Here is a 24,231-nt window from a genome sequence, read left to right as displayed (position 1 = left end):
GATTAGCTTTTCCCTCTGTTTTCATAGGAGAGTCAGTGTCTTACTGTACAAAGAAATCTATATCGTTTGGTTTGAAAAATGAAATCGAAAGTAATGTTAAAAAGATTTAAATGTTTTAAGTTTTTTCAATTTCTCTCCAGTCCATTAAGTCATTTGGATTGAACTATTAAAAAACAAAAACAGGATGGGCTGCCTAAGGGAGATTAGAAAAATTATTGCAATAGGTATACTGGTTTTAAGTTTTCAAATGGTTAGAAAAGAATAGTGACAGTATAACTGAATAGTTAAATAATATATCTTACAAACAATATACCTCTTTCACTTAGAATTATTGACATATTGAATCATTTTCCCATTTTGAATCTACCAACTAATTTTTGTTAGGTTTTCAATCAATGTGCTAGATCGTACTAGTTATTTTATGAATCATAATGGTCTTCAATAAAGTTCTAGAACTGAGTGGAATATGTAAGAATATTATTGAAAGAAAGGAAACATTCAGACTCTGGAGAATTTGGCTCCTACTTGGTCCTCTTGCTAAAAGGAAGCAATCAGAAGCAGTTACAACTCTCTCTCCTGGATTGGGAGCTGCAAGGGGTTAATCAGGCTGGGTTTACTAAGTATCTCTGTCAGGCTTTTATCTGATCCTTCCATCCTTCCTCCCTTCCTCCCCTGCCCACCCCTTTTGTAAATGTCAACCACTTCCTGATAAGCCTAGAGTGGTGAATTTCACACCTTTCTTTTCTTTGTGAAGAAACCTGGGTGTTAATGGTACAGGATTGAGTACCATTGTATGTCTCTAGCTGTCTGTTAGTAAACCTGAGGGATGCCTGTGGAAAAAAAGTAGGAGAAGGTGAAGAAATTTGAGAAATGAGACTAAGAAATAGGTTCAAACTGGTCTCATTTTCAAAATGGGTATTTGTTTTATTAGCAACTTTTAGATGTGTATTCGGAAAACAATAATTTTAAAGAAGCTTAGTATTGAGAGTCTCAAAGAGTCTGCAAAGGAAAGGCTTAGACTGCTGATTGCTAAAATTAAACAGAAGAACAACAGTCAGAAAGAAAAACTGAAGACTCCTCTTTTTATTCTACAGGTGTATTTACAGGATACAGCCATGGAAACTTGGTCAGTTGATCAGGTCTGCAGTTGGCTGGTGGAGAAAAACTTAGGAGAGCTAGTACATAGGTTTCAAGGTGAGTTGTTTATACTTTCAAAAAATGTTAATTGAGCAGTCGAGATATTGAGTGTCCTCTGTCATTGATTTCTTTTTTCCTAATGCATGTGAACATTGATGTGGAGTTGCTACACTAGGAAACTTTCATTTCTTTACCGACTGTAGCAGAGTTTGCATTTGACCTAGTATCCATGAGAAAATCTAATTATTTCAAAAAGAACTCAAAATAAATCTTGAGTTACTTAAAATACACATTTGATATATACATTTAATATTGCTTTTGTCCAGGATGTGCATTTTTAGGCAGCTCTGTACAGTGTTGGATTTACAAGTATTGATTATTGCCTGGGAGGTACATTAAGAATACTTTTCCAAAAAGATTTTTTTTTTCCTTATGAAAACAATGGTAGAATCAGAAGAGGGGAGGCATTAATGTGAATGTAAAAAATTTTATTGTGACTCCATGTTGCAGTACTTTCTTAGGAGCAGACGTGCATTTGGAATTATGCAATATTAGTGTTCTATTTTTGCAAAAACAGATAATTTTATAACTGCAGAGCACAAGTTTAGATGCTCCTTTTAACATGAGAAATAATTCTGCCTGCTCAGGGTGCCGTGTTTTACAGTATTTTACCCAGCAGACAGGTAGAGATTTTTTCTTTTTTTTCCCAGAGGAAGAAGTAAGTGGGGCTGCTCTCCTAGCACTTAATGATCGGATGGTTCAGCAATTGGTAAAGAAAATTGGGCACCAGGCTGTTCTAATGGATTTAATTAAAAAATATAAGCAGAAGAGTCAAGAGCTGAAGTCCCCTGGAGAAACAGCCCCGGTCACACAAGCAGAGTAAGTGTTCATAAATGGCCTTATTTTTGATTCTGTGCTTTCCCTAAGATGGCTGTAGCATGGCATATGGAGTTTAAACTTTGTTGAAAATTGTGACCATTTTCAGCTTGTGTGTACAGTAACAGTTTTTGCAAAGTTTTATAAATCAAGATATCTTTTCTTTTAATGCACCAGGTTTTTAAACTCCAACTCCATTTATTAGGGAAGACCTATAAGCCTGAAGTTCCTGTATAGAAATCTCTGTAACAAGCAGTTAAAATATAACACAGGCAGAAATGAACTCCTGAGCTTAGGTCTTAAAGTTAAGACTTGAGGAAGGCATCTTTTTCTGCTTCTTTGCTTTCCCCAAAGCTATTTATGTGTGTATTTACTTATTTGCCCAGGATTCCTTACAGTAACTAATTTATATGCTCTTCTAGAGGCCTTCATAATATGATTTGCTAAAGATTTTTGCTGCACTGGATTTCAAGAGTGTTCTTGGAGCACTCAATGCTGTGGTAGCATCCCAGAGAAGTCTTGTAGAAAAATTTGTGATGGTTTTGAGGTTATTTTTTTTTTAAATCATTGACTTCTGCCATAAAAAGGAATGATAACAAAAATTATAAAATTAAAAATTTCACTTTATAATCTATGTCCCAGGATCATTCAGGCTATGTCCCAAATCATTCTGATTTGGATTTTTGGTATTTGAAACTTTTTGCCAGATTTCTAAGTTTAAATAATTACTACATTCTGATTATTCATTAATTTTTAAAATAAGGTTATGATGTTTGATGAAATCCATTCCATGTTTTTACTTTAGTTTTTTTTTTTTCCAGAATATCTGTAAAACTCTTAAGTTTCTGTCTTGTTTTTTTATAAGCAATGCAATGTTAGAGAGCTCTAACTTAGGTAATTTGGTTTCTAGAGAATTTGGATATTTGGGACAAGGAGGGGGATAAGTCAGCTTGAAGGAATGGCCCACATTTGGTCTGGAGAGTCTACTATTTGATTTATTCGAGGGATTTCTTCTAAATGCTGTTTTGACACATCTGTGTAAAAGATACGTGACTTTTGATGCAGTTCCCATTGTATGCCTTTACTCCTTTGCAGCACAGGGAGGGAGTAAACCTCATCTAGAGCTCAAAGTAGTTTCCCAGCATTCTTGGATGAGTTGTACTCTTGAGCTGGAAGTTCCCCTCAGCTGACTGGAATCTTGATGTTACCTTAGACACAGCTTGGAAGAAAACTGACAGCCTTTTTTTCCACTGCAAAGCAGTTTATAATGTCCTCTAGTAAATGAGGACTAACTGGACTGCCAGGAAGTCTGGGCATCATTCCTGGTCCTACCACTGACTTGGATTGATTGCATTAAATGTTGACACTCCTTTTGCTTCATCTCTAGGTTGTGAAAAATAATACATACTTACTTCCAAAGTTAATCACACTGATGTTCAGAGTATCATAATCTTTGAGAAAATATCTCCTCCTTCTCCCACACTAAAATATAGTCTTTTGTTAAATATTAAGCATTATTAATGTGGTTTATAAAGCCATTTTGAAATGTAACCATGACTTAGAACATTGGTTTTCCAGGGGCTGAGTGGGGACTCTTCATTCTACCCAGTAAATAGTTGACTCTAAGGTTTGTGCTGTTTTACATTCAGATTCAATTATTCTTGTGCAAAATCACAATTTCAAGTAGGTTTATAGGTTATAGTTAGTAAAAATGTTTTTTGGCTATTTTTGCTTATTGTCAAATATGTAGGCACTTGACAAATATATTGTCATGTGGGAGTCATAGTAATAGAAAAAAATGTATAAGAATGTGCTATTTATTTAGTTAAATAATTTTAATAAGTTCTTAATAAAGATAGGAAATTTGGTGTAGTAAAAAGAACCTGGAAGCTAGGTATTAAAACTGGATTACGAATCTCTGTTCTGATATTAGCTACTCATCTAACCTTGGAGATTTGCTTGACTTTTCTTAGTTTCAACTGTAAAATGAAGTGGGTAGAATAAATGATGCTTAGGACTCTGAAGAGTTTATAAAGTGGCAGCCTAGATCGGAGTTTACAGATGGGTTCCAACTTGAGTGTAAATTTCATTTGGTGGCTAACAGTTGCCTGGTATGTTACTTTGAAAAAAAATTTACAGGCCACATATGGACAGGATACTTGGCCTCCAACTCAGACTTAGGTAGACGACAGGAATATATAACAGGAAGGAGTATATCCAGTTGCTTTTGTGTTGCTCTTTTTGAAGCCGGTAGAAAAATCACTGGACAGGAAGTTGGAAAGTTGGAAAACTGAGGTAATGGGTGCTGTTACTGAGTAGCTTGTGGAGGTAAGCAAGTTGCCTTCCTTTCAGTTGTATCACTTAGAAGATGAGGGAGTTAGTGAAGAGTGGTTCAAAGATCATGAAATTCCACAAATAATAAAAGGTTCCCCTAGATGGCAGGGAAGAGAGAAAGGATCTGATATAGAGTTTCATTTTTTTTGCCAAATAATAATGTTAATCAACAAAGGTATATTCTGTTATTACCATTGTTTCATAAAGGAAAGGATTATCAATAATACCATCTTTAAATGTGATAGAGGAGTGAGAACAGCACAGTGAACTGGCATCATCCACCTCCCAGCATGTATAAACTGGTAGTGAGTGAGATGGCCCCAGAGGGTTTTTCTTTCAATCCTCTTAGTCATGACTCTAACGTGGAGCTTGGAACGGACACAGATCATAGTGTTTACTCTGGGCTGATTTATACCTTCAGAGTCACTATGAAAGCAACAGTTGAATACCCTAGACCCACCTTTTCTTTCTTGGTGACAGGGATGAACAGCCCTCGAGTCCAGCCAGTGGTGGGGAGCAGATGCCATCTTTCTATCCAGCTGGCAACCTTGATAACGGATTAATTGACCACAGAGTACTGAAACAGAGGTGGGATGGACAACTTCTAAACATCTTAAAGCCAATTGATAATATTTGTCTTTATTTTTATGAGGTTTCATGTTTAAATGTATTTCTAAGTGGAAACTATTTGTTTTTCTGGAAGGGATTTTTGTAAATCAAGTGATGAAGATATTTGGTAAGAGATGAAGGTCATTTTTTTTATCGTTGCATTGAACAAGTTAAGTTTTGAGATGATATTATGCATCTCTCAAGGACATGTTGTTAAGGAAAAAGATGATTTTTCTGTCATAAACTGTCCAGAGTGATTGGCAGTAGCCACAAAGATGGAATTTGTTCTGCAAATAGTGTCTTATAGAATTAGCTTTTTGCGGAGTCTTTTTTTTTTTTTTTTGAATTAACAGTCTTGACCATTCCTGATGGAGGCACTGCTTTGTTAAACATTTCCTTATATCCCTACACTGGGTTTTATGAGCTATAGTATTTCAACATATGGGCTACACTGGAACAGAGGAAAACTATATATCTAGAGAAACAGACCCAGGAATGTGGCACTAAAGTCCTGAGGGGGACTTTAGGTAAGATACAGTCCAAGAGTCATGGTAGTCAACCTAGCATTTCCCAGCCACCTGCCCTGTGCAGTTCAGGCATCACCCTGATACCTATTCTTTTCAGCAGCTGCTGAGCAAATGCTTTTCTTTAAGTGTACTGTCATGGAAAGGAGAGATGTCAGCTGGCACCATATAATCCGGCGATAATCAAACCAGAATGTCATCCTTTATAGTTTCAGTTTCCATTATCATCTCATTTAGCCCACGCAGCAGTCCTGTCAGGTCAGTATTATTCTCTCTTTGTTGTGAACTGAGTTAAACTGAGATTTAGAGAAGTCAGGGGCTTCTATCTAGTTTCCCAGATGGGCTCTTCTCACCTCAGCACTGGATATACTGCCATCAGCATGGGAGTTCAGGGGACCAAAGGCAGCAGCCTGAGCCCCTGCCGCCCAGCGCCAGCAGCCCCGTGAGCGAGCGCAGGGAAACCTGGCGCCTGCGATCAGGAGCTCTTGCACATGGGCTTTGTCTCTGGGCATCCTCTCTGCTCTCTTTCTCTCTCCACCACCTGCAACCTTGCACTCTCATCCCTGGGCTCAAAGGCTCCAGCTCTTTAAGTGGTAGAATCCACTTTCCTTCACGCCATTGGCTCCCACTTGGGGGTGATGAACAAGGAGGTAGAGACAATATCCTAGGTAGGGCTTGGTCCCCGGGGTCTTCCTGGTCTGAACTGTGGTTCAGAAGATGTAAATATGTTTTAATGGTGGCTTCATTCACCTCCTTTCTGTTCATGGGTGCTTGTTGATTCCCAGTGCCATCCTTTGATGTGGTTCCAGGTGTGTGGAGTCAGTCGGGAGTCTTCAACTACCCCTTCATGAAGCTGCCAAAAGTTGCCAGTCCCTTCTCTGACTGTTCAGTAGAGACAGGAAGAGCAACAATTAGCCCCAGCGGTCCAACCCAGACACCACTGTGAATCAGTATTCAAACCGAAAAATGGGAATAATAACCACAAATACTTCTGTCACAGGGCTCCTGTGAGGACCATTATCTAAAGATAGATAACACCTGCTCAGTGCTAAGCACAGGAAGCCCTGGAAAGCACTCAGAGTACCACAGTCTACTCAGCACGGCTCCAGGTAGTAAGCTCACTTTGCTGAGGACCTCTTTCCTCTTCCTTCTTGCTACCAGTGGGAGACGAGGATGCCCTTTTATACAGGTTCTCTGGGTCCTTTCTTTTTCCTAAGCTCTCTGATGATATTCCACTCTTATATGGTCCTGCAATGCTGGCTGAGTCAGATTGTTATGCCTGTTTTTTCACATGGCTGATCAAAAGTACAACCAGTGCTTCAGGGTATTTCTCATCCTTTACAGTGTCTGGCATGGAGGAGGAAAAAAAAGGAATTGTGTTAGAAATGGAGAAAAATAGGAGAGTTTGGAAACCAGAGTCTCATATCTTTCTTCTAATCATAAAATGTCTTCTAATCTATGTGCCAACCGGCTGCTCATCACAAGCACCACAGTTAAACATGTCCAAAAACTGAACTCGTGTTTCTTGCTTTAGTGTATATTTAAGTGTAAGAAATACAAACTCGCTAGAACCCAGTGACAGGGGTAGAGACACTGGTGCTGGAAAGTCAGGGGTCAAGCTGTCCCTCACTCTCATGGAGCCACTGATGGCCATCTCCATCTCTCTTTCGCTTCCCTCATCTGCCTCATGCCCTTGCTTCTTCCTTTGAGGATGGATTTATCCTACTATTCACGTACACTCTGTCCCATTCAGACTGGCTGGCCTATGGCAGGCTCACCATAGCACTGCCTCCAGGACATTCCCCATGAAAAGAGCTCAGATCATCCCAGGTAACAGACTCAGCCTTTCAGTATCTGGGGAAGAGGAACTAGGGGGTTCCAGTGCAGGGCAGATGTCCCCTCCTGGGCAGTCAGCTATGTGTGGGCAGATGAGGACAAAGCAGAGGTACCTGTTTTAGATAGTTTTGCTCTGGTTCTGCCATTTATTCAGGGCTATGAAATGGGGAGGGATAAAAGATTTTCTCCCCTCCCACATCCTATCTCAGAGAGGGGCTCCATCATCCAGCCATGTGAGTTAAAATCCGATCCCTGGTTGGAGAACTGGATTCGACATGCTGCAACAGAGCTCATATGCCACAACCACAAAAAGAAATCCTCATGTGGCAACAAGTATCAAGGATCCTGCATGCCAGAATTAAGAACTAAGACCTGGCACAGCCAGATAAACAAATATTTTCTAAAAATCACCTATCTCCTGCCCTTCTGCCCAGGGTGCTATTCATTCAACAGGTGTTGATTTAAGAGCCTATTGCACAGTTCCTGTGTCGGGCTGTGTTCTTCTCTTCCCTTTTCTACCTGCTCATTATTGAAGATTCTGCTCAAAAATCCCTCTTTCTGAAGGAAACCGCCCCCTGGCCCGCCACTTATATTCCAGCTCAGGCAAGGAGCCCTTTTTCTACTGTGTAGCATCCTTTACACACCCCTTTCTTTACTTATAAGACTAGATAATGGAACTAATCACTTTAAAGTCTGTATTCCCTCCATAGAAGTGCTACCTGGGCAAAATCCATACACTTTTCCCCTTGTGAGCAGAGCATTTGGCATAGTACCTGGCAAACAGAGACTAAATAGGAGTTTTTATTTGAAATGAGGATGTATGGTCTAATGAAAGACTGAACACACCTTTACAAGACAGCATAAATATTTGAATAGCATCAATTTCTCTTTAGACCTTTTTTATACAATTCCTGCTAAATGTGCTCATTTTTTGAACAGAATTAAACCCCAGGAGTTTATGGGCCACTCATACATAACAGGCTAGCAAGCTGATGTTTGGCTACAAGGCTTTCACGAAGCCATGTGCTTTAATGAGGTGGGAAAGGATGGTGGATCAAGTGCCACCTGGGGTGGGATCTCACACACCTGGCGTGGGAATCCGGACTGTTACTTGTTGTCCGGTGGGTCTCCGCACATTGTGTGATGGGAATCCCCACCTGCAGGTACGATAACAGTGAAGGTACCTGGCAGCTGTTATAATCCCATACAAGGTGGCTGTCATTATGCTTGTGATAATTCCCCCTATGGTCCCTAAAAGGAACATGTGTTTTCCATCCAGATCATTTGCAGACAAGAAGTAAAAGAAGGCTCTAGAGGCAGGACATTCACATGACTTTGACTCTTGACACGATGTGTGTGTCCCAGTGGATGAATTCCAAGTCGCAAGGAAACACATGCTGCTGTGACATGAAGCAGCTTTCTTTGGTGATAGGTGATCCCATGCTCTTTACTGAATTGCTTAAATGCCCTTTCTTGATGGAAAGCTTATAAGGTCCTGTCCTCAGCATGTGTTGGCGATCCTTTAGAAAGATATTTTTTCTTTTACAATGCCGTTCTTTATTTTTCCTCTACACTGTTCGAAACTGTTTGTTTCCCTTTTGGTACCTAATAAGGCATGAAATCAGATAAACAGGTAGAGGTTTCCTAAATGCCACTTTAAAAACACTTGCCCTGAACTTTAAATATATTTGTGTGCAGATGGTTTGCTTCAGCCTTTGGGTGTAATTATAAATTAGTCACAATTTCACGCATGTTTTAAAATTATTTTAATGATGACTTTTTTTTCTGGGTCTGGCTACTACTATAAAATACTGTAGAATGATCTTACCCACCTATGCTCAAGAGGGCAAATGTCAGTAGGTCCACACTTGACATACTGTTTGTAGGCAATGCCACATACACAGCTAAAATAAGGAGCAGCACCCTTGTGTGTGTATCTTATCCATCACATAATAAGGGGAGGTTCAGAGTACACCAAGTCCACCCAAGTGATACATTGTCACATTTAGATGCTGAATCCCAGGTCAGTGAAACTAGAGTGCAGTGCTACATCCCTCATCTCCTACCCTACAGGTGTATAGAACACCCATGCCTAAGTTTTGTGTGTTTTGGATGTATTAACTTCCAAGTCTAGTCCCTGACTGGACATTCCCAGTGTACAGTTCAGTTCAGTTCAGTTCAGTAGCTCAGTCGTGTCCGACTCTTTGCGATCCCATGAATGGTAGCACGCCAGGCCTCCCTGTCCATCACCAGCTCCCGGAGTTTATCCAAACTCATGTCCATCGAGTTGGTGATGCCATCCAGCCATCTCATCCTCTGTCATCCCCTTCTTCTCCTGCCCCCAATCCCTCCCAGCATCAGGGTCTTTTCCAATGAGTCAACTCTTCGCATGAGATGGTCAAAGTATTGGAGTTTTAGCTTCAGCATCAGTCCTTCCAATGAACACCCAGGGCTGATCTCCTTCAGAATGGACTGGTTGGATCTCCTTGCAGTCCAAAGGACTCTCAAAAGTCTGTACAGTGACCTAGTAAATGCTATAAAGCATTTCCCTCTCTCTGGCCCAGAATTCTTTCTCTGTGTAACATCTATTAACACCACAGGACCCACCTTAGGAACTACTGACTTAATGATTTTTCACCTGAGTCAGAGTCCATTCATTCATTCCATAGTAAACATTTCCCTAGTGCTTACTGGATGCCAGGCCCTGGGAGGCACAGAGGATACAGTGGGGAGCAGAGCAGACCAAGCCTCCCCTCTCACAGAGTTCTAATAGTGAGGAAATAATAAATACCTATGATATTACACTGTAAATATGTTTAAGTGCTATGAGGCCAATAAGGCAAAGAAAAAAGGGGCAAATAGAGGAAATAGTGTATGTAAGTGCATGTGTGTGTTAGCTTCAGGAGGGTTTTCAGGGCAGTCTTTCAACTTCTGACTGGATGTTGCTTGAGCAGAGACCCAAATGAAATAAAATGAAGAACATTGGCTCATCAAGTTAGAACAGAACTTTCCTTCAGTGGAGGCTATCTGGATGCAGCCAAACAGGAATTGCAGGGAAAACTGGGCTGTTGTGACTGATAAATAACTCTCTGACTCCTGCTCATTCTTATTAACTCATAGGATGTCTTCAGAGAGATTAAAGTAAACTTGATTTCTAGTCTCTTCTTCCCTTTTGTTCAGTCCAAAAGCTACTGAATATAAACCATGAACTAGATATGATATAGACAGTGGGTAAAGTGGGGCGATTTTGTCCTTGCCTAGGGGAACGCAGATTCTGACAAGAAAGACACAGAAGTTAATAACCGCAATATTGAGAAAGAGACACAGAAATAGAAATGCACAGGGTATGGAAACAGCACAGAAAGAAAGATAAATGAGACTTTTAGAGAAGTAAGTATGGAGAAGGCCCCTGGGGAAGTCTTCTCAAAAACTGAAGGCAGCGGGGTTGGGGGGGTGGATTTGAAACATAATTTGAATTTCGTCTGAAGAAAAATGGAGCAAGAGAAGAAAAGAACATTTCCAGAAAAGCAAATACCATGTGCAAAGGTACAGGCACCTGAAATGGAATAGGACATTCTATTTGGAATATGTGCTTTTGGAATGTGAGAGATAGAGGCAGAGAAAATGGACTTGCTGGAAATGAAGAGGGGTGGTGTTAAGGAGGCGAGAAGCCCCTGTGCTGTGCCAGTGGACAGGACAGTGCTCTGTAACTGTGACTGTACATTAGAATTTCCTGGAGGACTTAAATGAAATAGATCAGGGCCCTACACCAGTGCTTCTCAAGCTCCAATATAATTAAAAATCATCCAGGAATCTTATTACAATGCAAGTTCTAATTTAGTAAGTCAGGAGTGGGACCTGAGAGCCAGCACCACTAACAGGTGCCCTAAGTGATGCCAGTGTTGTCTTATGACCAGCCTTTGCAGCAGCAGCAAGGCGTTTCTGGGTGTACAATAGATTAATAGAGGCTTGTGCCTCTCTAAAATTCATTATGTTGAAACCCTAATCCCAATATGATGGTATTTGGAGGGAGGGGCTTTGGGGAAGTAATTAGGCCCTGAGGATGGACTCCTTATGGATGGAATTAGTGTTCTTATTAGAGGCTAAGGGGCCAACAGGACTTCCCTGGTGGTGCAGTGGTTAGGACTGCATGGTTCCATTGCAAGGGGGTGTAGTTTCAATCCCTGGTCAGGGAACTAAGATCCTACATGCTGTGGGTCATGGCCAAAAAAATAGTATTTTTTAATAAAAAGGAAAGAGATCAGAGAGCTAACTTGCTCTCTTTCTGGCATGTAAGGACACAGTAGGAAGACGGTCTTCTGTAAACCAGGAAGAGCACATTTGCCAAGAACCCAGCTTTGCTGGCACCCTGATCTGGAACATCCAACCTCTGTAACCATGAGAAATTAATGTTTGTTCTTGAAGCCACCCGTGTGTGTATGTGTAGTTGCTCAGTCAGATCAACTACACATCTGACATGTATCTGGCTCTTTGCGACCCCTTGAACTGTAACCTGTCCATGAAAGTTTCCTGGACATTTTCCTGAAATTTTCCATGGACAGGCTCCTCTGTCCATGAAAATTTCCAGGCAAGATTACCGGAGTGGGTTGCAATTTGCTACTCCAGGGCATCTTCTCAAACCAGGGATCGAAACTGCATCTCCCACGTCTCCTGCATTGTCAGGCAGATTCTTTACCACTGTGCCACCTGGGAAGCCCCTTAAGCCACCCGGTTTAATGGTACTTTGGTATAAATCAAATTGCTTGAATCCTTAGAACTAGGAAACTTTTATTTGTATGAAGCTGTATGGTTGAGGAACTGGCAAGTCACAGCCTAGATGGCACACAGTTGGGAAGACTAAGTCAGTCTCTTTTTTTGGCCCCAAAAGTCACATAAAACCAGCACTGTGGGCCAGATTTGAAAAGTGAATTTTTCCAGGCTCATCCCTATTTAGCAGATGCTCTGAGGATATAAACTGTTTACATGAGGTCAGGGTTCAAAAGCCTAGTAGTATACAGGTGGATTAATAAAAAACTGCCCTGAACCACCCGATTTTGATAATTATGAACTACAAAATTGTAGTACTGAACATTTTGCAACAACTGCATAGGTAATGTCTCATTACTTTTTCCTTTTTATGAATGAGAAATAAAAAAGAAAAAGAGGGACTATGATAGCTCTATGAGATCTGTTTTTGTGACTATCATGCTAATAAGTGTAAATATTGAGGGTAAGGTCACATTTCTGGGTCTTTGACCATCTGTCAATACCAAGAAGAATTGGAGAACAGGGAGAAATAAAAGATGTATTTATTTTATGCTTCTTTTCTTGATTAGTCAAAACCCCAGAAGTTCCTGGCTCCTTGAATCTCTCACTGGCAACCAAGGACAGGGGGGATTTAAGAGGTGTCTGTCTGTCTGTGTTACAGCACAGTGCCTGATGCCAGCCACATCTCTACCTCTACTTTCTGCTTGATTACATGTTCACTCATGCCTTTCAGAAACTAAATTCCTCTGGAAATTTCATAGATTAAATGGCAGCTGTGATAGCCCAGAGCTATAAAACACAAATTAAAAGCACATATCAAATGATGAGAATGTGGAGCAAACATTTTCTGAATTACTGGTGGTTGCAGTGCAAACATTTTCTGAATTACTCGTGGCTGCAGCTGAAGGAAAACAGCATTTCCTTCATAGTCCGTGCATGTCTTGCTGTGACATCGTTCTATATTTTCAGAGATGGCATCTCACCTAGCTCATTGACATGCATCTCTCTATTGGGCTTTTCAAAAACTTCTTGTTTACTTTGTTTTCTTAGCAGTGGAAAGTCTTGCCTAGGTAAAGTAAAGAAGGTGATTCACACAGTATGGCCTAATAACACAGAAGCAACATTTCTGTTGAACTTTGTAGTTTGGTGAACTTCGATCCCTGTTTTGAAGATGTGTATTATAAGGTCCTTTCATGTCCTACAGTTAGATGACAGCAAGTTCTTTAAACAGATGTCTATACCTTCTCTTACTTGACTCCATTCTCTTCTTCTGTGTTCCCCAAACATTGAAGCTTTTTAGATGTGGTTACATGGCATTTCGTTTCAAAGTTGATAATAGAAAACTGGGCACCCTGATATATACCATTTTCAGTGTAGAGAGTCTGCAAGTTTCTGTGTGGAAAAGAATAAAATGAATGTAGGTTTGTGGAACACAGTCTTTCCATTAAGTCCCTGGAGAGCACAGTATTTGTCACTGCTTTTTCCTTCGATGCTGGGAATGCTACTACTGATAGAGGTGGTTCTTTACATATGAAGACCAAGCTTGGTAGTGAGAATGGCTGTTCTTCGCAGCAAAGACTTCCACTTGTCTCATGCTCTTCTTCCTTAAGGACCGGAAAGCAATACCATTTTGCAGGACTAGAAAAGCATCACAGTCCCTCAGGGTAACAGATTATCTCCAAGCTGGGGGCCCCTAGAGAAAAGTGTCATTTGTGGCCCAAATTTTAGGAAAGTAGACACGATGGCACCCCACTCCAGTACTCTTGCCTGGAAAATCCTATGGACGAAGGAGCCTGGTAGGCTGCAGTCCATGGGGTTGCAAAGAGTTGGACACGACAGAACGACTTCCCTTTCACTTTTCACTTTCATGCATTGGAGAAGGAAATGGCAACCCACTCCAGTGTTCTTGCCTGGAGAATCCCAGGGATGGGGGAGCCTGGTTGGCTGCCATCTGTGGGGTCGCACAGAGTCGGACATGACTGAAGCCACTTAGCATTAGCAGAAGTAGCAGACCTGATTCATGACTGTGATGCCAAAAGTCAACCAGAATTCAGTTGAGTGTGACATGAACTCTGCCCTTGGTTCTATAAAGAACCCACATGGGATGTAGCTAAAGCCTGGTGAGAAAACTTCTTTGGGAGGGTTTTCTCAGTGGTGGTTTATTATTATGAAGTTTGCATAGTCTAATTCTTAGGTATCTTTTGTGTAAACAGAGGACTGTACTCCAATCGCCAGATCTGCCTCTCTTGCATCTGGGTCCCACACATTTTCATATCTCAAACTTGAGGACTTAGTGATATCACACTTCTCTCCACTAGCATGTCAGCTTGATGCCTTCCTGTTCAATGGTTCCTTTATCATGGGTGGGTTGTTTGAACCTTTTGAAAAGGTTCAAAAGATGTCAATTTCATGTGTGAAAATACAAGTTTAAGCAATTTATGACTGTCTTTGTTTATCTGTCATAGAATGTTATATTTAATATTTTTACATCTCTCTCAAATGTTCCTGAAACTTGATATAACATTTTTGTTATAGAACTGTTCCTAAATAACTATGTAGCAGTTATAGTTCTAGACCTGTTAAAGAACGGTTATAGAACTGTAGAACAACTGTTTTGTTTGACAATGGCATTAGGGAAATCAAAACAGGTAAGAAAGCAAGATACAGGTGAGTACCCATGGGGCCAGTACTGGACCAGGCCATGTGGGGGATTTAGACAAGGAAGACCACCAGAGAGTCAGGAGAGAGGGGAAGAGAATCTACCTGGGGAGAAGACCTAAGATGAACCTAGAAGAATAAAGGAAACTCAGGGCATTTGGGGTGAGAGAAACAATGGTTGACACATGCAAAGTGTGTCCTGGAGATTTAGAAGGCTTGAATCTTGGCTGGATCTGAGAAAAAAACATTGGATACTAGCTGATAATAAAATGGCATGCAAAATTGGACTATATTATGAGCTGTCCTAATTATTGAAAAAGTTATATACCGTGGCGATAAAACAAGCAGTCGTTGCCCACATGTATGTCTCTCCTGCTCCCTACCAAGGCTCAACTTCTGTTTTCTGTATGTTGAGATTTTTCCTTAACAGGCTGAAACTCCATTGGCCCTTTTCTGCATAGGGCCATCTCCCTTATCCTAGGTGAGGCCCATATTGTCTGTTTCTTAGGAGTAAAAATAATTAGATGATTTTTCATTCTTATTAAAGTTTTACAGTCAGTGAGCTTCTTCCTGAGAACCTCTATTTCATAATTTTTTAAAAACATTTATTATTTATTTGGCTGCATCAGGTCTTAGTTGAGGTCTGCAGGATCTTTGATCTCCCTTACGTCATGTGGATCTTTTGGTTGCAGCGTGTGAACTCTTGATTGAGGCATGTGGAATCTAGTTTCTTGTCCAGGGATCGAACCTGGCCCCCATACCCTGGGAGCACAGAGTCTTAGCCACCGGACCAACAGGGAAGTCCCTCATGATTTTTTAAAGTGGCGCATATGGCAGTAATAATACTGATAGTTATCAAATGCGTCAGCTTGAGTTTATTGTTAGTGTCATTTTATGACAAATATAAAGTCTACATAGACACTGAGTGTTTAGTGCAGTAGACTCTGATTCAATTAGACTGGGAATCAGTCCTAGCCATTAACATGTTTTAAAAGCTTTCCAGGTGATTGTACTATGAACCCAGGGTTGTGACCCATTGAATTAAAGATCTTTGTTTTCTGATATTATCTTGTTAAAGGGCACTGACTCTGAAGTGGAAACAGAAATAGCAGCATCCTCTTAGTTTGGGATTGTTTTCTGCTCCATGTTCTTACTTTGAGCTGACTTCTACAGTGTTCTGCTCAATTCTACCTCAATAATGATATGAATAATCATAACCTCAGAGTAAATATTTTTAAAATACAATGCAAATGTTGAATTTTAATATTTTTATGAATGGGTGATGATTGTGCCTGCAGTTATCTGCAGTCAATTAGAGTGTGTTTTTAATTTCTGATTCTAGTATTCTGTATAATATTAGTTTTGACTTGTGTTAGCATACTTTGTATTCTGTTCACTTCCAAATATCTTGTTAAGTTGTTTTAATGTAAAGAAAAGGAAAATTTGTTGCCTCTGATTTTGTCTAATTAGGAGCAAGATGGACTGTCTGGCGTTGATTGAGCCTATATGTGTCTAGTCACATTCTAGGCATTTGACAGAAATAAGAACATGATATATATATATAGTTCTTACCCTGATGTTGAAGAGAAAAGACATATATAGAGCAAGAAGATAAAAATTGCCTCAAGACCTATTTTATAGCATTGGAATGTAGAAGTTATCCATTGATGAGATACTGTATAAGACTAGCAACCTCAAAAGTCTAAAGGGGTCATGCAGTTAAATAGACTTGAAATTCATAGGAAAAGGAGATAGATGTTAAAATGTTGTACTGAAACCAAATTTAATGCCTGCACAGTTACAGCACCTTTCAAAATCTTGGGAAGGCACAAAATACAGCCAATGAAACTTGCCATTACTTTAGAATCTTGATCTAAGTAGATAAAGGAGAGATCATGGGAGAAAGAAATAAGAGAATAAGAAAGGAAATAGGGATTGTAGACGAGTAATTGCCCCCTAGTACCTTCCCAATAAATATTTGCTTGAATGAATGAATGAAATAAAAGGGGAACATATTGGAAAATAGTTTGGGCTGAGGCACAAATTTCTTCTGGGAATTGCCTGTTGCTGTATTGAATCAAGTGTTGAATTATCAGTGTGCTTGTTTTAGCTGGGACCTGTTTTCACCACCAATATAGTTATTGCCAAAGGGGAAAAAAGGAGAAAGATCTTATCATGAAAAGAGAGCAGAATTCTTTCTCCAATTTCTTTATTCCTCATGTTTTGTTATATCTCTTGGTCTCTTACAAAATATGACCTAAAATTCTAAAGGAAACCTGATCTTTCAAAGCTCATCTGAATTTTGTTTGGGCTACTAAGTAGTCCATGCTTGTGCCAGAAGATTAACCTACTTAGGTTAATTTAGGAAATCTTTCTTTGTCTTCCGCTTGACTTGCTTCTATTACTTCACTTCCTTCCCAATCAGTCCTATTAGTGAAATGGACTGAATGCTACCACTTCCCTCTGGTAACTTGCTTGAAAATTTTAGTTTTTACACACTGGATCAATCACTGATTTTAAGGTTTTAAAGTGGTTCTGATATTTAATTTTATAAACAAACTTACTGAGATTTAACTTTCATAACCTAAAATTCACCTACTTAAAGTATACAGCTCAGTTAATTTTAGTAAATTTATGCTGGTGTGCAGCCATTGTCACAGTCCACTTTGGAACGCTTTCATCACCCTAAAAAATTCCCCTGGTGTCCTTTTTTCAGTCAGTCTCCTCTCCCACCCCAAGCCCCAGGCAACCACTCATCTGCTTTCTGTAGCTATCACTTTCCGTAGCCTTTTGTAGAAACTTCATTTGAGAGGATCAGAATATCTAATACTTATTTTAAATTTAGAGACCAAGTTTACCTTATTAAAATAGCCAAGAACAACTAAAGTGACTCATTAAGTGACTCTTGCACTTCTCTACCATATTATTTATTGTAGTGAAATAAATAACACATTAATTAGAATTAATTAATTTTATTTGCAGCCAATTAATTAGAAGAATTTTCTGAATCAGATGCTAAGTAAGACTTTATCACATGCCTTATTTGCTTTGCTGAATTGCAGTTTACTCTCTTTTAGTTAGATATTTTGTTCAGTTTTAAACTATGCATTACCTATTGCCTCCTCAAGATACATGGATTGACATTCTTCCCAACTTCAGACTGTCTTCTATAGCCTATGTTGTTATGATATTTTTTCCAGAATGACAAGTATTTGTGTGTGTGCAAAGGGAAAGAAAACAAGAGATACTTGATGAACCTTTAAACATTTGCACATAGATGACTGGATGGAAGATGGGTTGACGACGTTCATATATATAGATCTCAAGAATGTGGTTTCTATCATCAGTTCTCAGCATATCACTTCAGTTCAGTTCAGTCATTCAATTGTGTCTGACTCTGCAACCCCATGGACTGCAGCACACCAGGCCTCCCTGTCCATCACCAACTCCTGGACTTTACTCAAACTCATGTCCGTTGAGTCAGTGATGCCATCCAGCCATTCTCTCAGGGTATAGAGAATTAATAAGTTACATATATTTGAAATAGAATTTCACTCTTTGTGTTTTTTATTTCACAGAAGGAATGTGAGACACATTCTAGCAAGGAATAAAGCCTTACAATGGACTAAGTCCTACGTCTTACCAGAGTTTCCTTATGATGTCAAGTGCATGCTAGCAGAACAGAAGTGTCCTGATCACAGCATGAGGATAAGGATCATTGAGTTCCTCCAGGCGGACATGACCAAGTATCTGGAAGGCTCACTGTGAGTAATAACAGGGCAGACTTGCTGCCTTGCGAGAGGGCGTGTTTTCAGAATAGACTTGAAATCATTTGGAACCCACTCTCTTCAGATTTTGCATGACAGATTGATAATAAGTCCAGCATTGGCCAATATTTGAATGTGTGTGCTCTGTTCAGTCGTGTCTGACTCTTCTGTTACCCCATGGACTGTAGCCCACCAGGCTCCTCTGTCTGTGGGATTCTCCAGGTGAGAATACTGGGGTGGGTTGCCATTTCCTCCTCCAGGGGATCTTCCCAACCCAGGGACCGAACCCAGGTCTCCTGTATCTCCTGCATTACAGATGGATTCTTTACCACTGAGCCATCAGGAAAGCCCTTATTTGAGTGTTTATATTATCACATAGAAAGATTGGAAGAAAAGTGAATGTAATTTGGACTCATAGGGAGGAACACGGGCTTCTTGAACTGAAAAATGTCCTCCCTATCACGCTGAACAGGTACCCCAGCACCCAGCAGTATAACGACGTGGTCAATGCCCTACTGCAGGCCCACCCTTTCCTGGATGAGGACGGCTGTGGCTTTGTAAGTGACCACACGGCACCATTCGGTTACTCTCAACCCTCCTTAAAATAAGAGCCTTGTGCTGTCCACTAATTTCAGGCCTCATTCCCTTTTCCTCAGTCCCTCTCTCTCCCTGTTTATCTAGGTCTATCTGTTTCTCTTTCTCTGTCATTTTCTGTCTGGTCTCTCTCTAATTCCATTCCCTTGACCATCTCTTCTGTCTCTTGCTCTCAGTCCCCATTTTGTTCTTAGTTTTGGTCTTTCTCTCTCTGCTCTGTTCTTTTTGATGATTTCTATGTGTTCCTATGTCTTCTTTAAAAAAAAAGTTTATTTTTTTTAAGAGCAGTTTTAAGTTCACAGCAAAATTGAGAGGAAGATACAGAGATTTCCCAAATAGCCCTTGCCCCTACACATCCCTAACATCCCTCGTTATCAACATCCCCCACAGAGAGGTAATTCATTACAACTGATGAACCTACACTGATGCATCATAATCACCCCAAGTCTATAGGTTACATTAAGGTTCACTCTTGGCATTGTACAGTCTATGTGTGTTTAGACAGATGTAGCCATGATTATTGTATCATATATAGTATTTTCACTATGCTAAAAGTCCTCTGTGCTCCACCTGTTCATCCCTCCCCATCTTCCTCCTTGGTCTTCTTTCTCTCTCTATGTTATCCTCTAGAAAGATGATCAGAATCTCTCTCTCAAAGCTATCTGGAAGCTCGTGTTTAACCCTGAGTCTCTAGGAAGGATCTTCGAGAGATGCCATACTAGAAAGAGAGGCTGTGACTGTACCTACATCTCTGCTTTCACATCACTAGAGTGGTTCTTGCCTTTGTTTAGACCCATGCAGAAGTTGTATAGTCTTGAGGTCTTGACCCACAGCCTCACCTGATTCTCTCACGGCTCTACTGTTCTGACAAAAAAAGATCCTGGTGGTGTTCTGGGGCAGCAGTTCTCAACTCTGGCTGCACATCAGGATCCCCGGAGATGCCGATTTAGTTGATCTGAAGAAGAAGGCTTTGCATCTTTAAAAGTACCCCAGATGATTCTAATGTGCAACCAGTGTTGAGAAACACTGTTCTAGAGGTTTCAGTATAAGCTTTGCTCTCTGGATCTGCAAGTCCCTTGGCTTTAAAAGCCAGGGATCTGCATTGCCCAACAATGTAAACATACTTAACTCTACTGAACTGCACACTTAAAAAAGTCAATGTGGTTAAAAAAATTTGAGTGCATTGTGACACTGGAACTGTAGGACTTAAGGGACAATTGTGGAGAATTATAGCTTTTATACCTAAAGCTATAATGTCTATTAGTTCTTATATCTCTAGGTGACATGCATACGTTGGTAGTTGTATCTAAATAAGATGCATGTCCTTTGTACTTTATTTTCACAGACATCTGTGAGAAAAATTTTTTGCTGTACTTTCTTGAAGATGTGGAATTTAAGCAATTAGTTCCAATCTGAATAACAAATAATAAATGTCACTATCTGTGAACATAACATTTAAGGCCTCTGTTTTCTTTCTTCCCGCCCTTGCTTTGCTTTTTTCTTTCTTTCTCTCTTTCTTTCTTGGAAAAAGTTCATTATATATGGATAGAATCATAGAATTTTCTGACTGCGAGAGGGCCTTAAAGATTATTTTTCACCACCCAGACTCAGAAAAGATATATCTAGAACCAGTAACTTTGAAGTCAGACTGGTCTTCAGCTACCGTTGCTTCTAGTATGATATCCTTTCTAAAATATTCTGTTGTGTACAAAAGCACACGATAAAGTCAACTAAATTTTCTCAAAAAAAAAAAAAAAATACAAACAAACCTGGGGTCCTAGTATTGATAATTACCAGACATGATATGAATTCCTTCTATACTTAAGATATAATATTTTCCAAAAATTAGTGGTACTGTTTATAGAGTTAGTTGTGTTTTAAAGAAAGAATCTAAATTTGCTGTTTCAATAAGTTATACTTTCATGGGGTTCAAAAGCTATAAAAGGATAATGGAAACATCTCCCTCCCACCTCTATCCTCCAGTCATCCAAGTTTCCTTCCCAGAAGTAACCAGTATTATTAAAGATTCCTCCCAGAGAATCTCTGCATATATATAAGCAAATACATATCTACCTAATTACATTTTGACCTTTAGTTTTGTGGTTATCAAATGAGACAAACAGAAAGTTATGAATAATGCTGACTTTGGTCTTGTGTGCTTTTTACCCACATATTCTCCCAGTGATGTTAACTAAAGATGGTTCACTGTTAAGAGACCTGCAAAACTGCTTAGCACATTATGATCCAGGTTTGTACACATACAGTGGAAGGGGAAACTTTGGGGCATGGTAGGTGTTTACTCAGACTCTCCCCACAAGTGTATGTGAGGTTGTGTTTCTGATGTAACCGTGAAAGATGTAGAAAATTTCTTAGAATTTTAATGTGAGAGAGAGAGCACACAAGTGAGGAAGCATTTGGTTGTTTTTAGGACTAGTTTTATTCTTAACTTTTAAAAATTTAAATATAATTGATTTATAATACAGTGTTAGTTTTAGGTGTACAGCAAAATTATTCGATGATATATATATGTATATATATAAATATATAATTTCTCAGATTATTTTCTATTATAGATTGTTACAAGATTTTGATAGTCACAATTTTTTATTTCAAAAAATTTCAAATCTACAACAGAAGTTGAAAGACTGTTACAGTGAACACCCACACACCTTTTAACTGGATCATGGTTTCTCAGTCTGGCTTTTGAAAATTACAGACTTTTCTCAGTCTGTAATTTGAAAATGAAGATATTTTCAAGCCTAAAGGTGAAAGACAACTATTTTATTGTTTATATAGGCTTATGCAAACCTCTTTGAATATTAACTGCCCTGTTTTATAATTTTACACAGTTTTTATGGAAACGAGCTCTCAAAGATCGCTTTAAATATGTTCGAAGACCCATAGAAGATGATGAACAAGTGATGAGAAATAAGTGTAAATTTGGACACCGAAGAGGCCAGACAAGGAAATCTCTTGCTGATATAAGATTTGAAATTAAAACTGTCCAGATAAAAGTAAGATTGAATCTTTAATTGTTCTGACAACTTATTGGTTGACTGATTAAAAAATAACAAATACTAAAATAATTAAAGCAAAACAAAATATCCTTTTGAAAATTTAACATGTGGGTCAGAAACCAAGAAAATCTGTTTTGCTTTTGTGAATGAGAATATTTCCAGAAGAGGGTTTCCAAAAACCTGAGCAGAGGGTTTATTGAACATCTCGTTTATTCTTTCACAATCTTTAAAAGACCTGGAGAAACTCTTAAGTTCTGGATCTTTGAATAATTTCTTTATCTCCCATCCTAAAATGTGTCCTATGCTCTTACTGTTCTTATTACTACAGAAAGTTTTTAATACTCATATTGTAGGGGTCAAGTAGCCTCTGGTTTCAAGGTTTGGGGAGGAAGATAATCCACAGACATGGGTACAAAACTCCACAGTGTTCTTGCTTTGTACAGAGGCGGCCGTGAGGAACTTCAGGCCAAGGGCCCCTGGCAGGGTCTGGAGATTCCCTACTCTACAGTGGGTTTGCTGTACCATAATGTTGATGTGGGTCCTAATTACCTGAGGTTCTGTAGATATTATCTACTTCATGGCCCCCAGATGCTCTCAGAAACAAAAATGTCCCCTGCTAATAAAATAGACTGAGCTCCTTGGGAAGGATGTCCTAACTATCAAGTTCAAGAAGCTAAATCTCATGTCCCCCAAAATACTGTTTTTCCCTCAATCCAATAGGAATTGAGGCTTCCCTGGTGGCTCAGTGGTAAAGAATCCACCTACAGTGCAGGAGCTACAAGAGCCGCAGGTTTGATCCCTGGGTCGGGCAGATCTCTTGGAGGACAGCATGGCAACCCACTCCAGTAGTCTTGCCTGGAGAATCCCATGGACAGAGAAGCCTGGCAGGCTACAGTCTACAGGGTCGCAAAGAGTCAGACACGACTGAAGCAACCTAGCACTCACGCAGCACAACATGAATATGTAAATCTAACTTTTCACTATAAGCACATTTATGCTAGTGAATGTACTCGGTATAAATATTCTGTTTTCTTTTTCAGCTAGTATAATTATTTAATATTAATAGGGCAGCCTATCAGATTATCTCAATTTTATTGTCACTACTTATAAGTCTCAGGGGACGGGAGTATTTTTTTAAACATATTTTGTAAACTATTCAGTCTAGCATTATACATAAGAAAAATGTTAGATCAAGATGTATTTTTAAATATCTTATTATGTAACTTTCAAAGTGTTTTCAAAATGACAGTCCAGTTAAGGTAATACAATTTTATATCTGCTCTTTGATGAAAAGACAAGACAGACGAAAGGTACATAAATTAAGAGATGTGATTTTATAGAAACTTCAACTGCAATATTCCAATTTTAAACTAAAATCATAAGATAGAATTAGATTTGTTTGAAAATATATTTTATATTCTTAAAATAAAGAGCCACTTTGTAAAGGAACATAATTACATTATGCATAAGTATTCTCAAAATATGTGATTTTCCTCATACTACAAACGGAGTTCCTTTATAAATGAATTAATATTTTAAAAATTCAGTTTTATTTCTTTCCCTTTGATGCGTGTTCCACCAAAATTCACTGGAGTGGGATGAATGGTAAAACTGGAAAAGCAGTCATTGTCCCCAGCAAGGGTAAGCCCACGGGGTCAGAGGTCACCCTGACAGACACAGGCTGAATGGCAGCTCCTGTCTTGTGTTGAGCCATCATTGACCCAGCCTGTACAGTCATCTTTCTATTCTTTCTCATAACCACCTCAGTTTATCTTGTAACTGTGCCCTTTGTGGGTCCTATCTTGGAGTCTCCTAGACATGCCTGCGTCTTAAATTGAATCCTACTAAGGCCCATCCCATGGATGGAGGAGCCTGATGGGCTGCAGTCCATGGGGTCGCTAAGAGTCGGACACGACTGAGCGACTTCAATTTCACTTTTCACTTTTCACTTTCATGCATTGGAGAAGGAAAGCAACCCATTTCAGTGTTCTTGCCTGGAGAATCCCAGGGACAGGGGAGTCTGGTGGGCTGCCGTCTATGGGGTCGCACAGAGTCGGACAAGGCTGAAGAGACTTAGCAGCAGCAGCAGCAAGGCCCATGCAGGGGTCTTTG

The 24,231-nt window shown here is 39.6% G+C and overlaps 1 protein-coding gene across 4 annotated transcripts in view; it reads left to right on the top strand.

Moving 5' to 3' along the window:
- Positions 1-483: 483 nt before the first annotated feature.
- SAMD3 (sterile alpha motif domain containing 3) overlaps positions 484-24,231 on the top strand; it is a 44,125-nt gene continuing 20,377 nt past the window's right edge. The window contains exons 1-7 of one of the 4 annotated variants that reach the window (XM_061427951.1): positions 484-597; positions 1,095-1,194; positions 1,848-2,016; positions 4,828-4,935; positions 18,320-18,505; positions 18,981-19,065; positions 21,952-22,116. In XM_061427951.1, coding sequence (XP_061283935.1) covers positions 1,116-1,194; positions 1,848-2,016; positions 4,828-4,935; positions 18,320-18,505; positions 18,981-19,065; positions 21,952-22,116 — 792 coding nt within the window. In that variant the 5' untranslated portion in view covers positions 484-597; positions 1,095-1,115. Of the gene's footprint in view, positions 621-661; positions 854-1,094; positions 1,195-1,847; positions 2,017-4,827; positions 4,936-18,319; positions 18,506-18,980; positions 19,066-21,951; positions 22,117-24,231 lie in introns of those variants that run through there. The other 3 variants (XM_061427950.1, XM_061427948.1, XM_061427949.1) reach the window with 3 other exon arrangements.

Source organism: Bos javanicus, chromosome 9 (assembly GCF_032452875.1).
Source record: "Bos javanicus breed banteng chromosome 9, ARS-OSU_banteng_1.0, whole genome shotgun sequence".
NCBI classification, from domain to species: Eukaryota; Metazoa; Chordata; class Mammalia; order Artiodactyla; family Bovidae; genus Bos; species Bos javanicus.
Note: the sequence above shows the minus strand (reverse complement) of the source record. Positions and strands in the feature narration are given on the sequence as shown.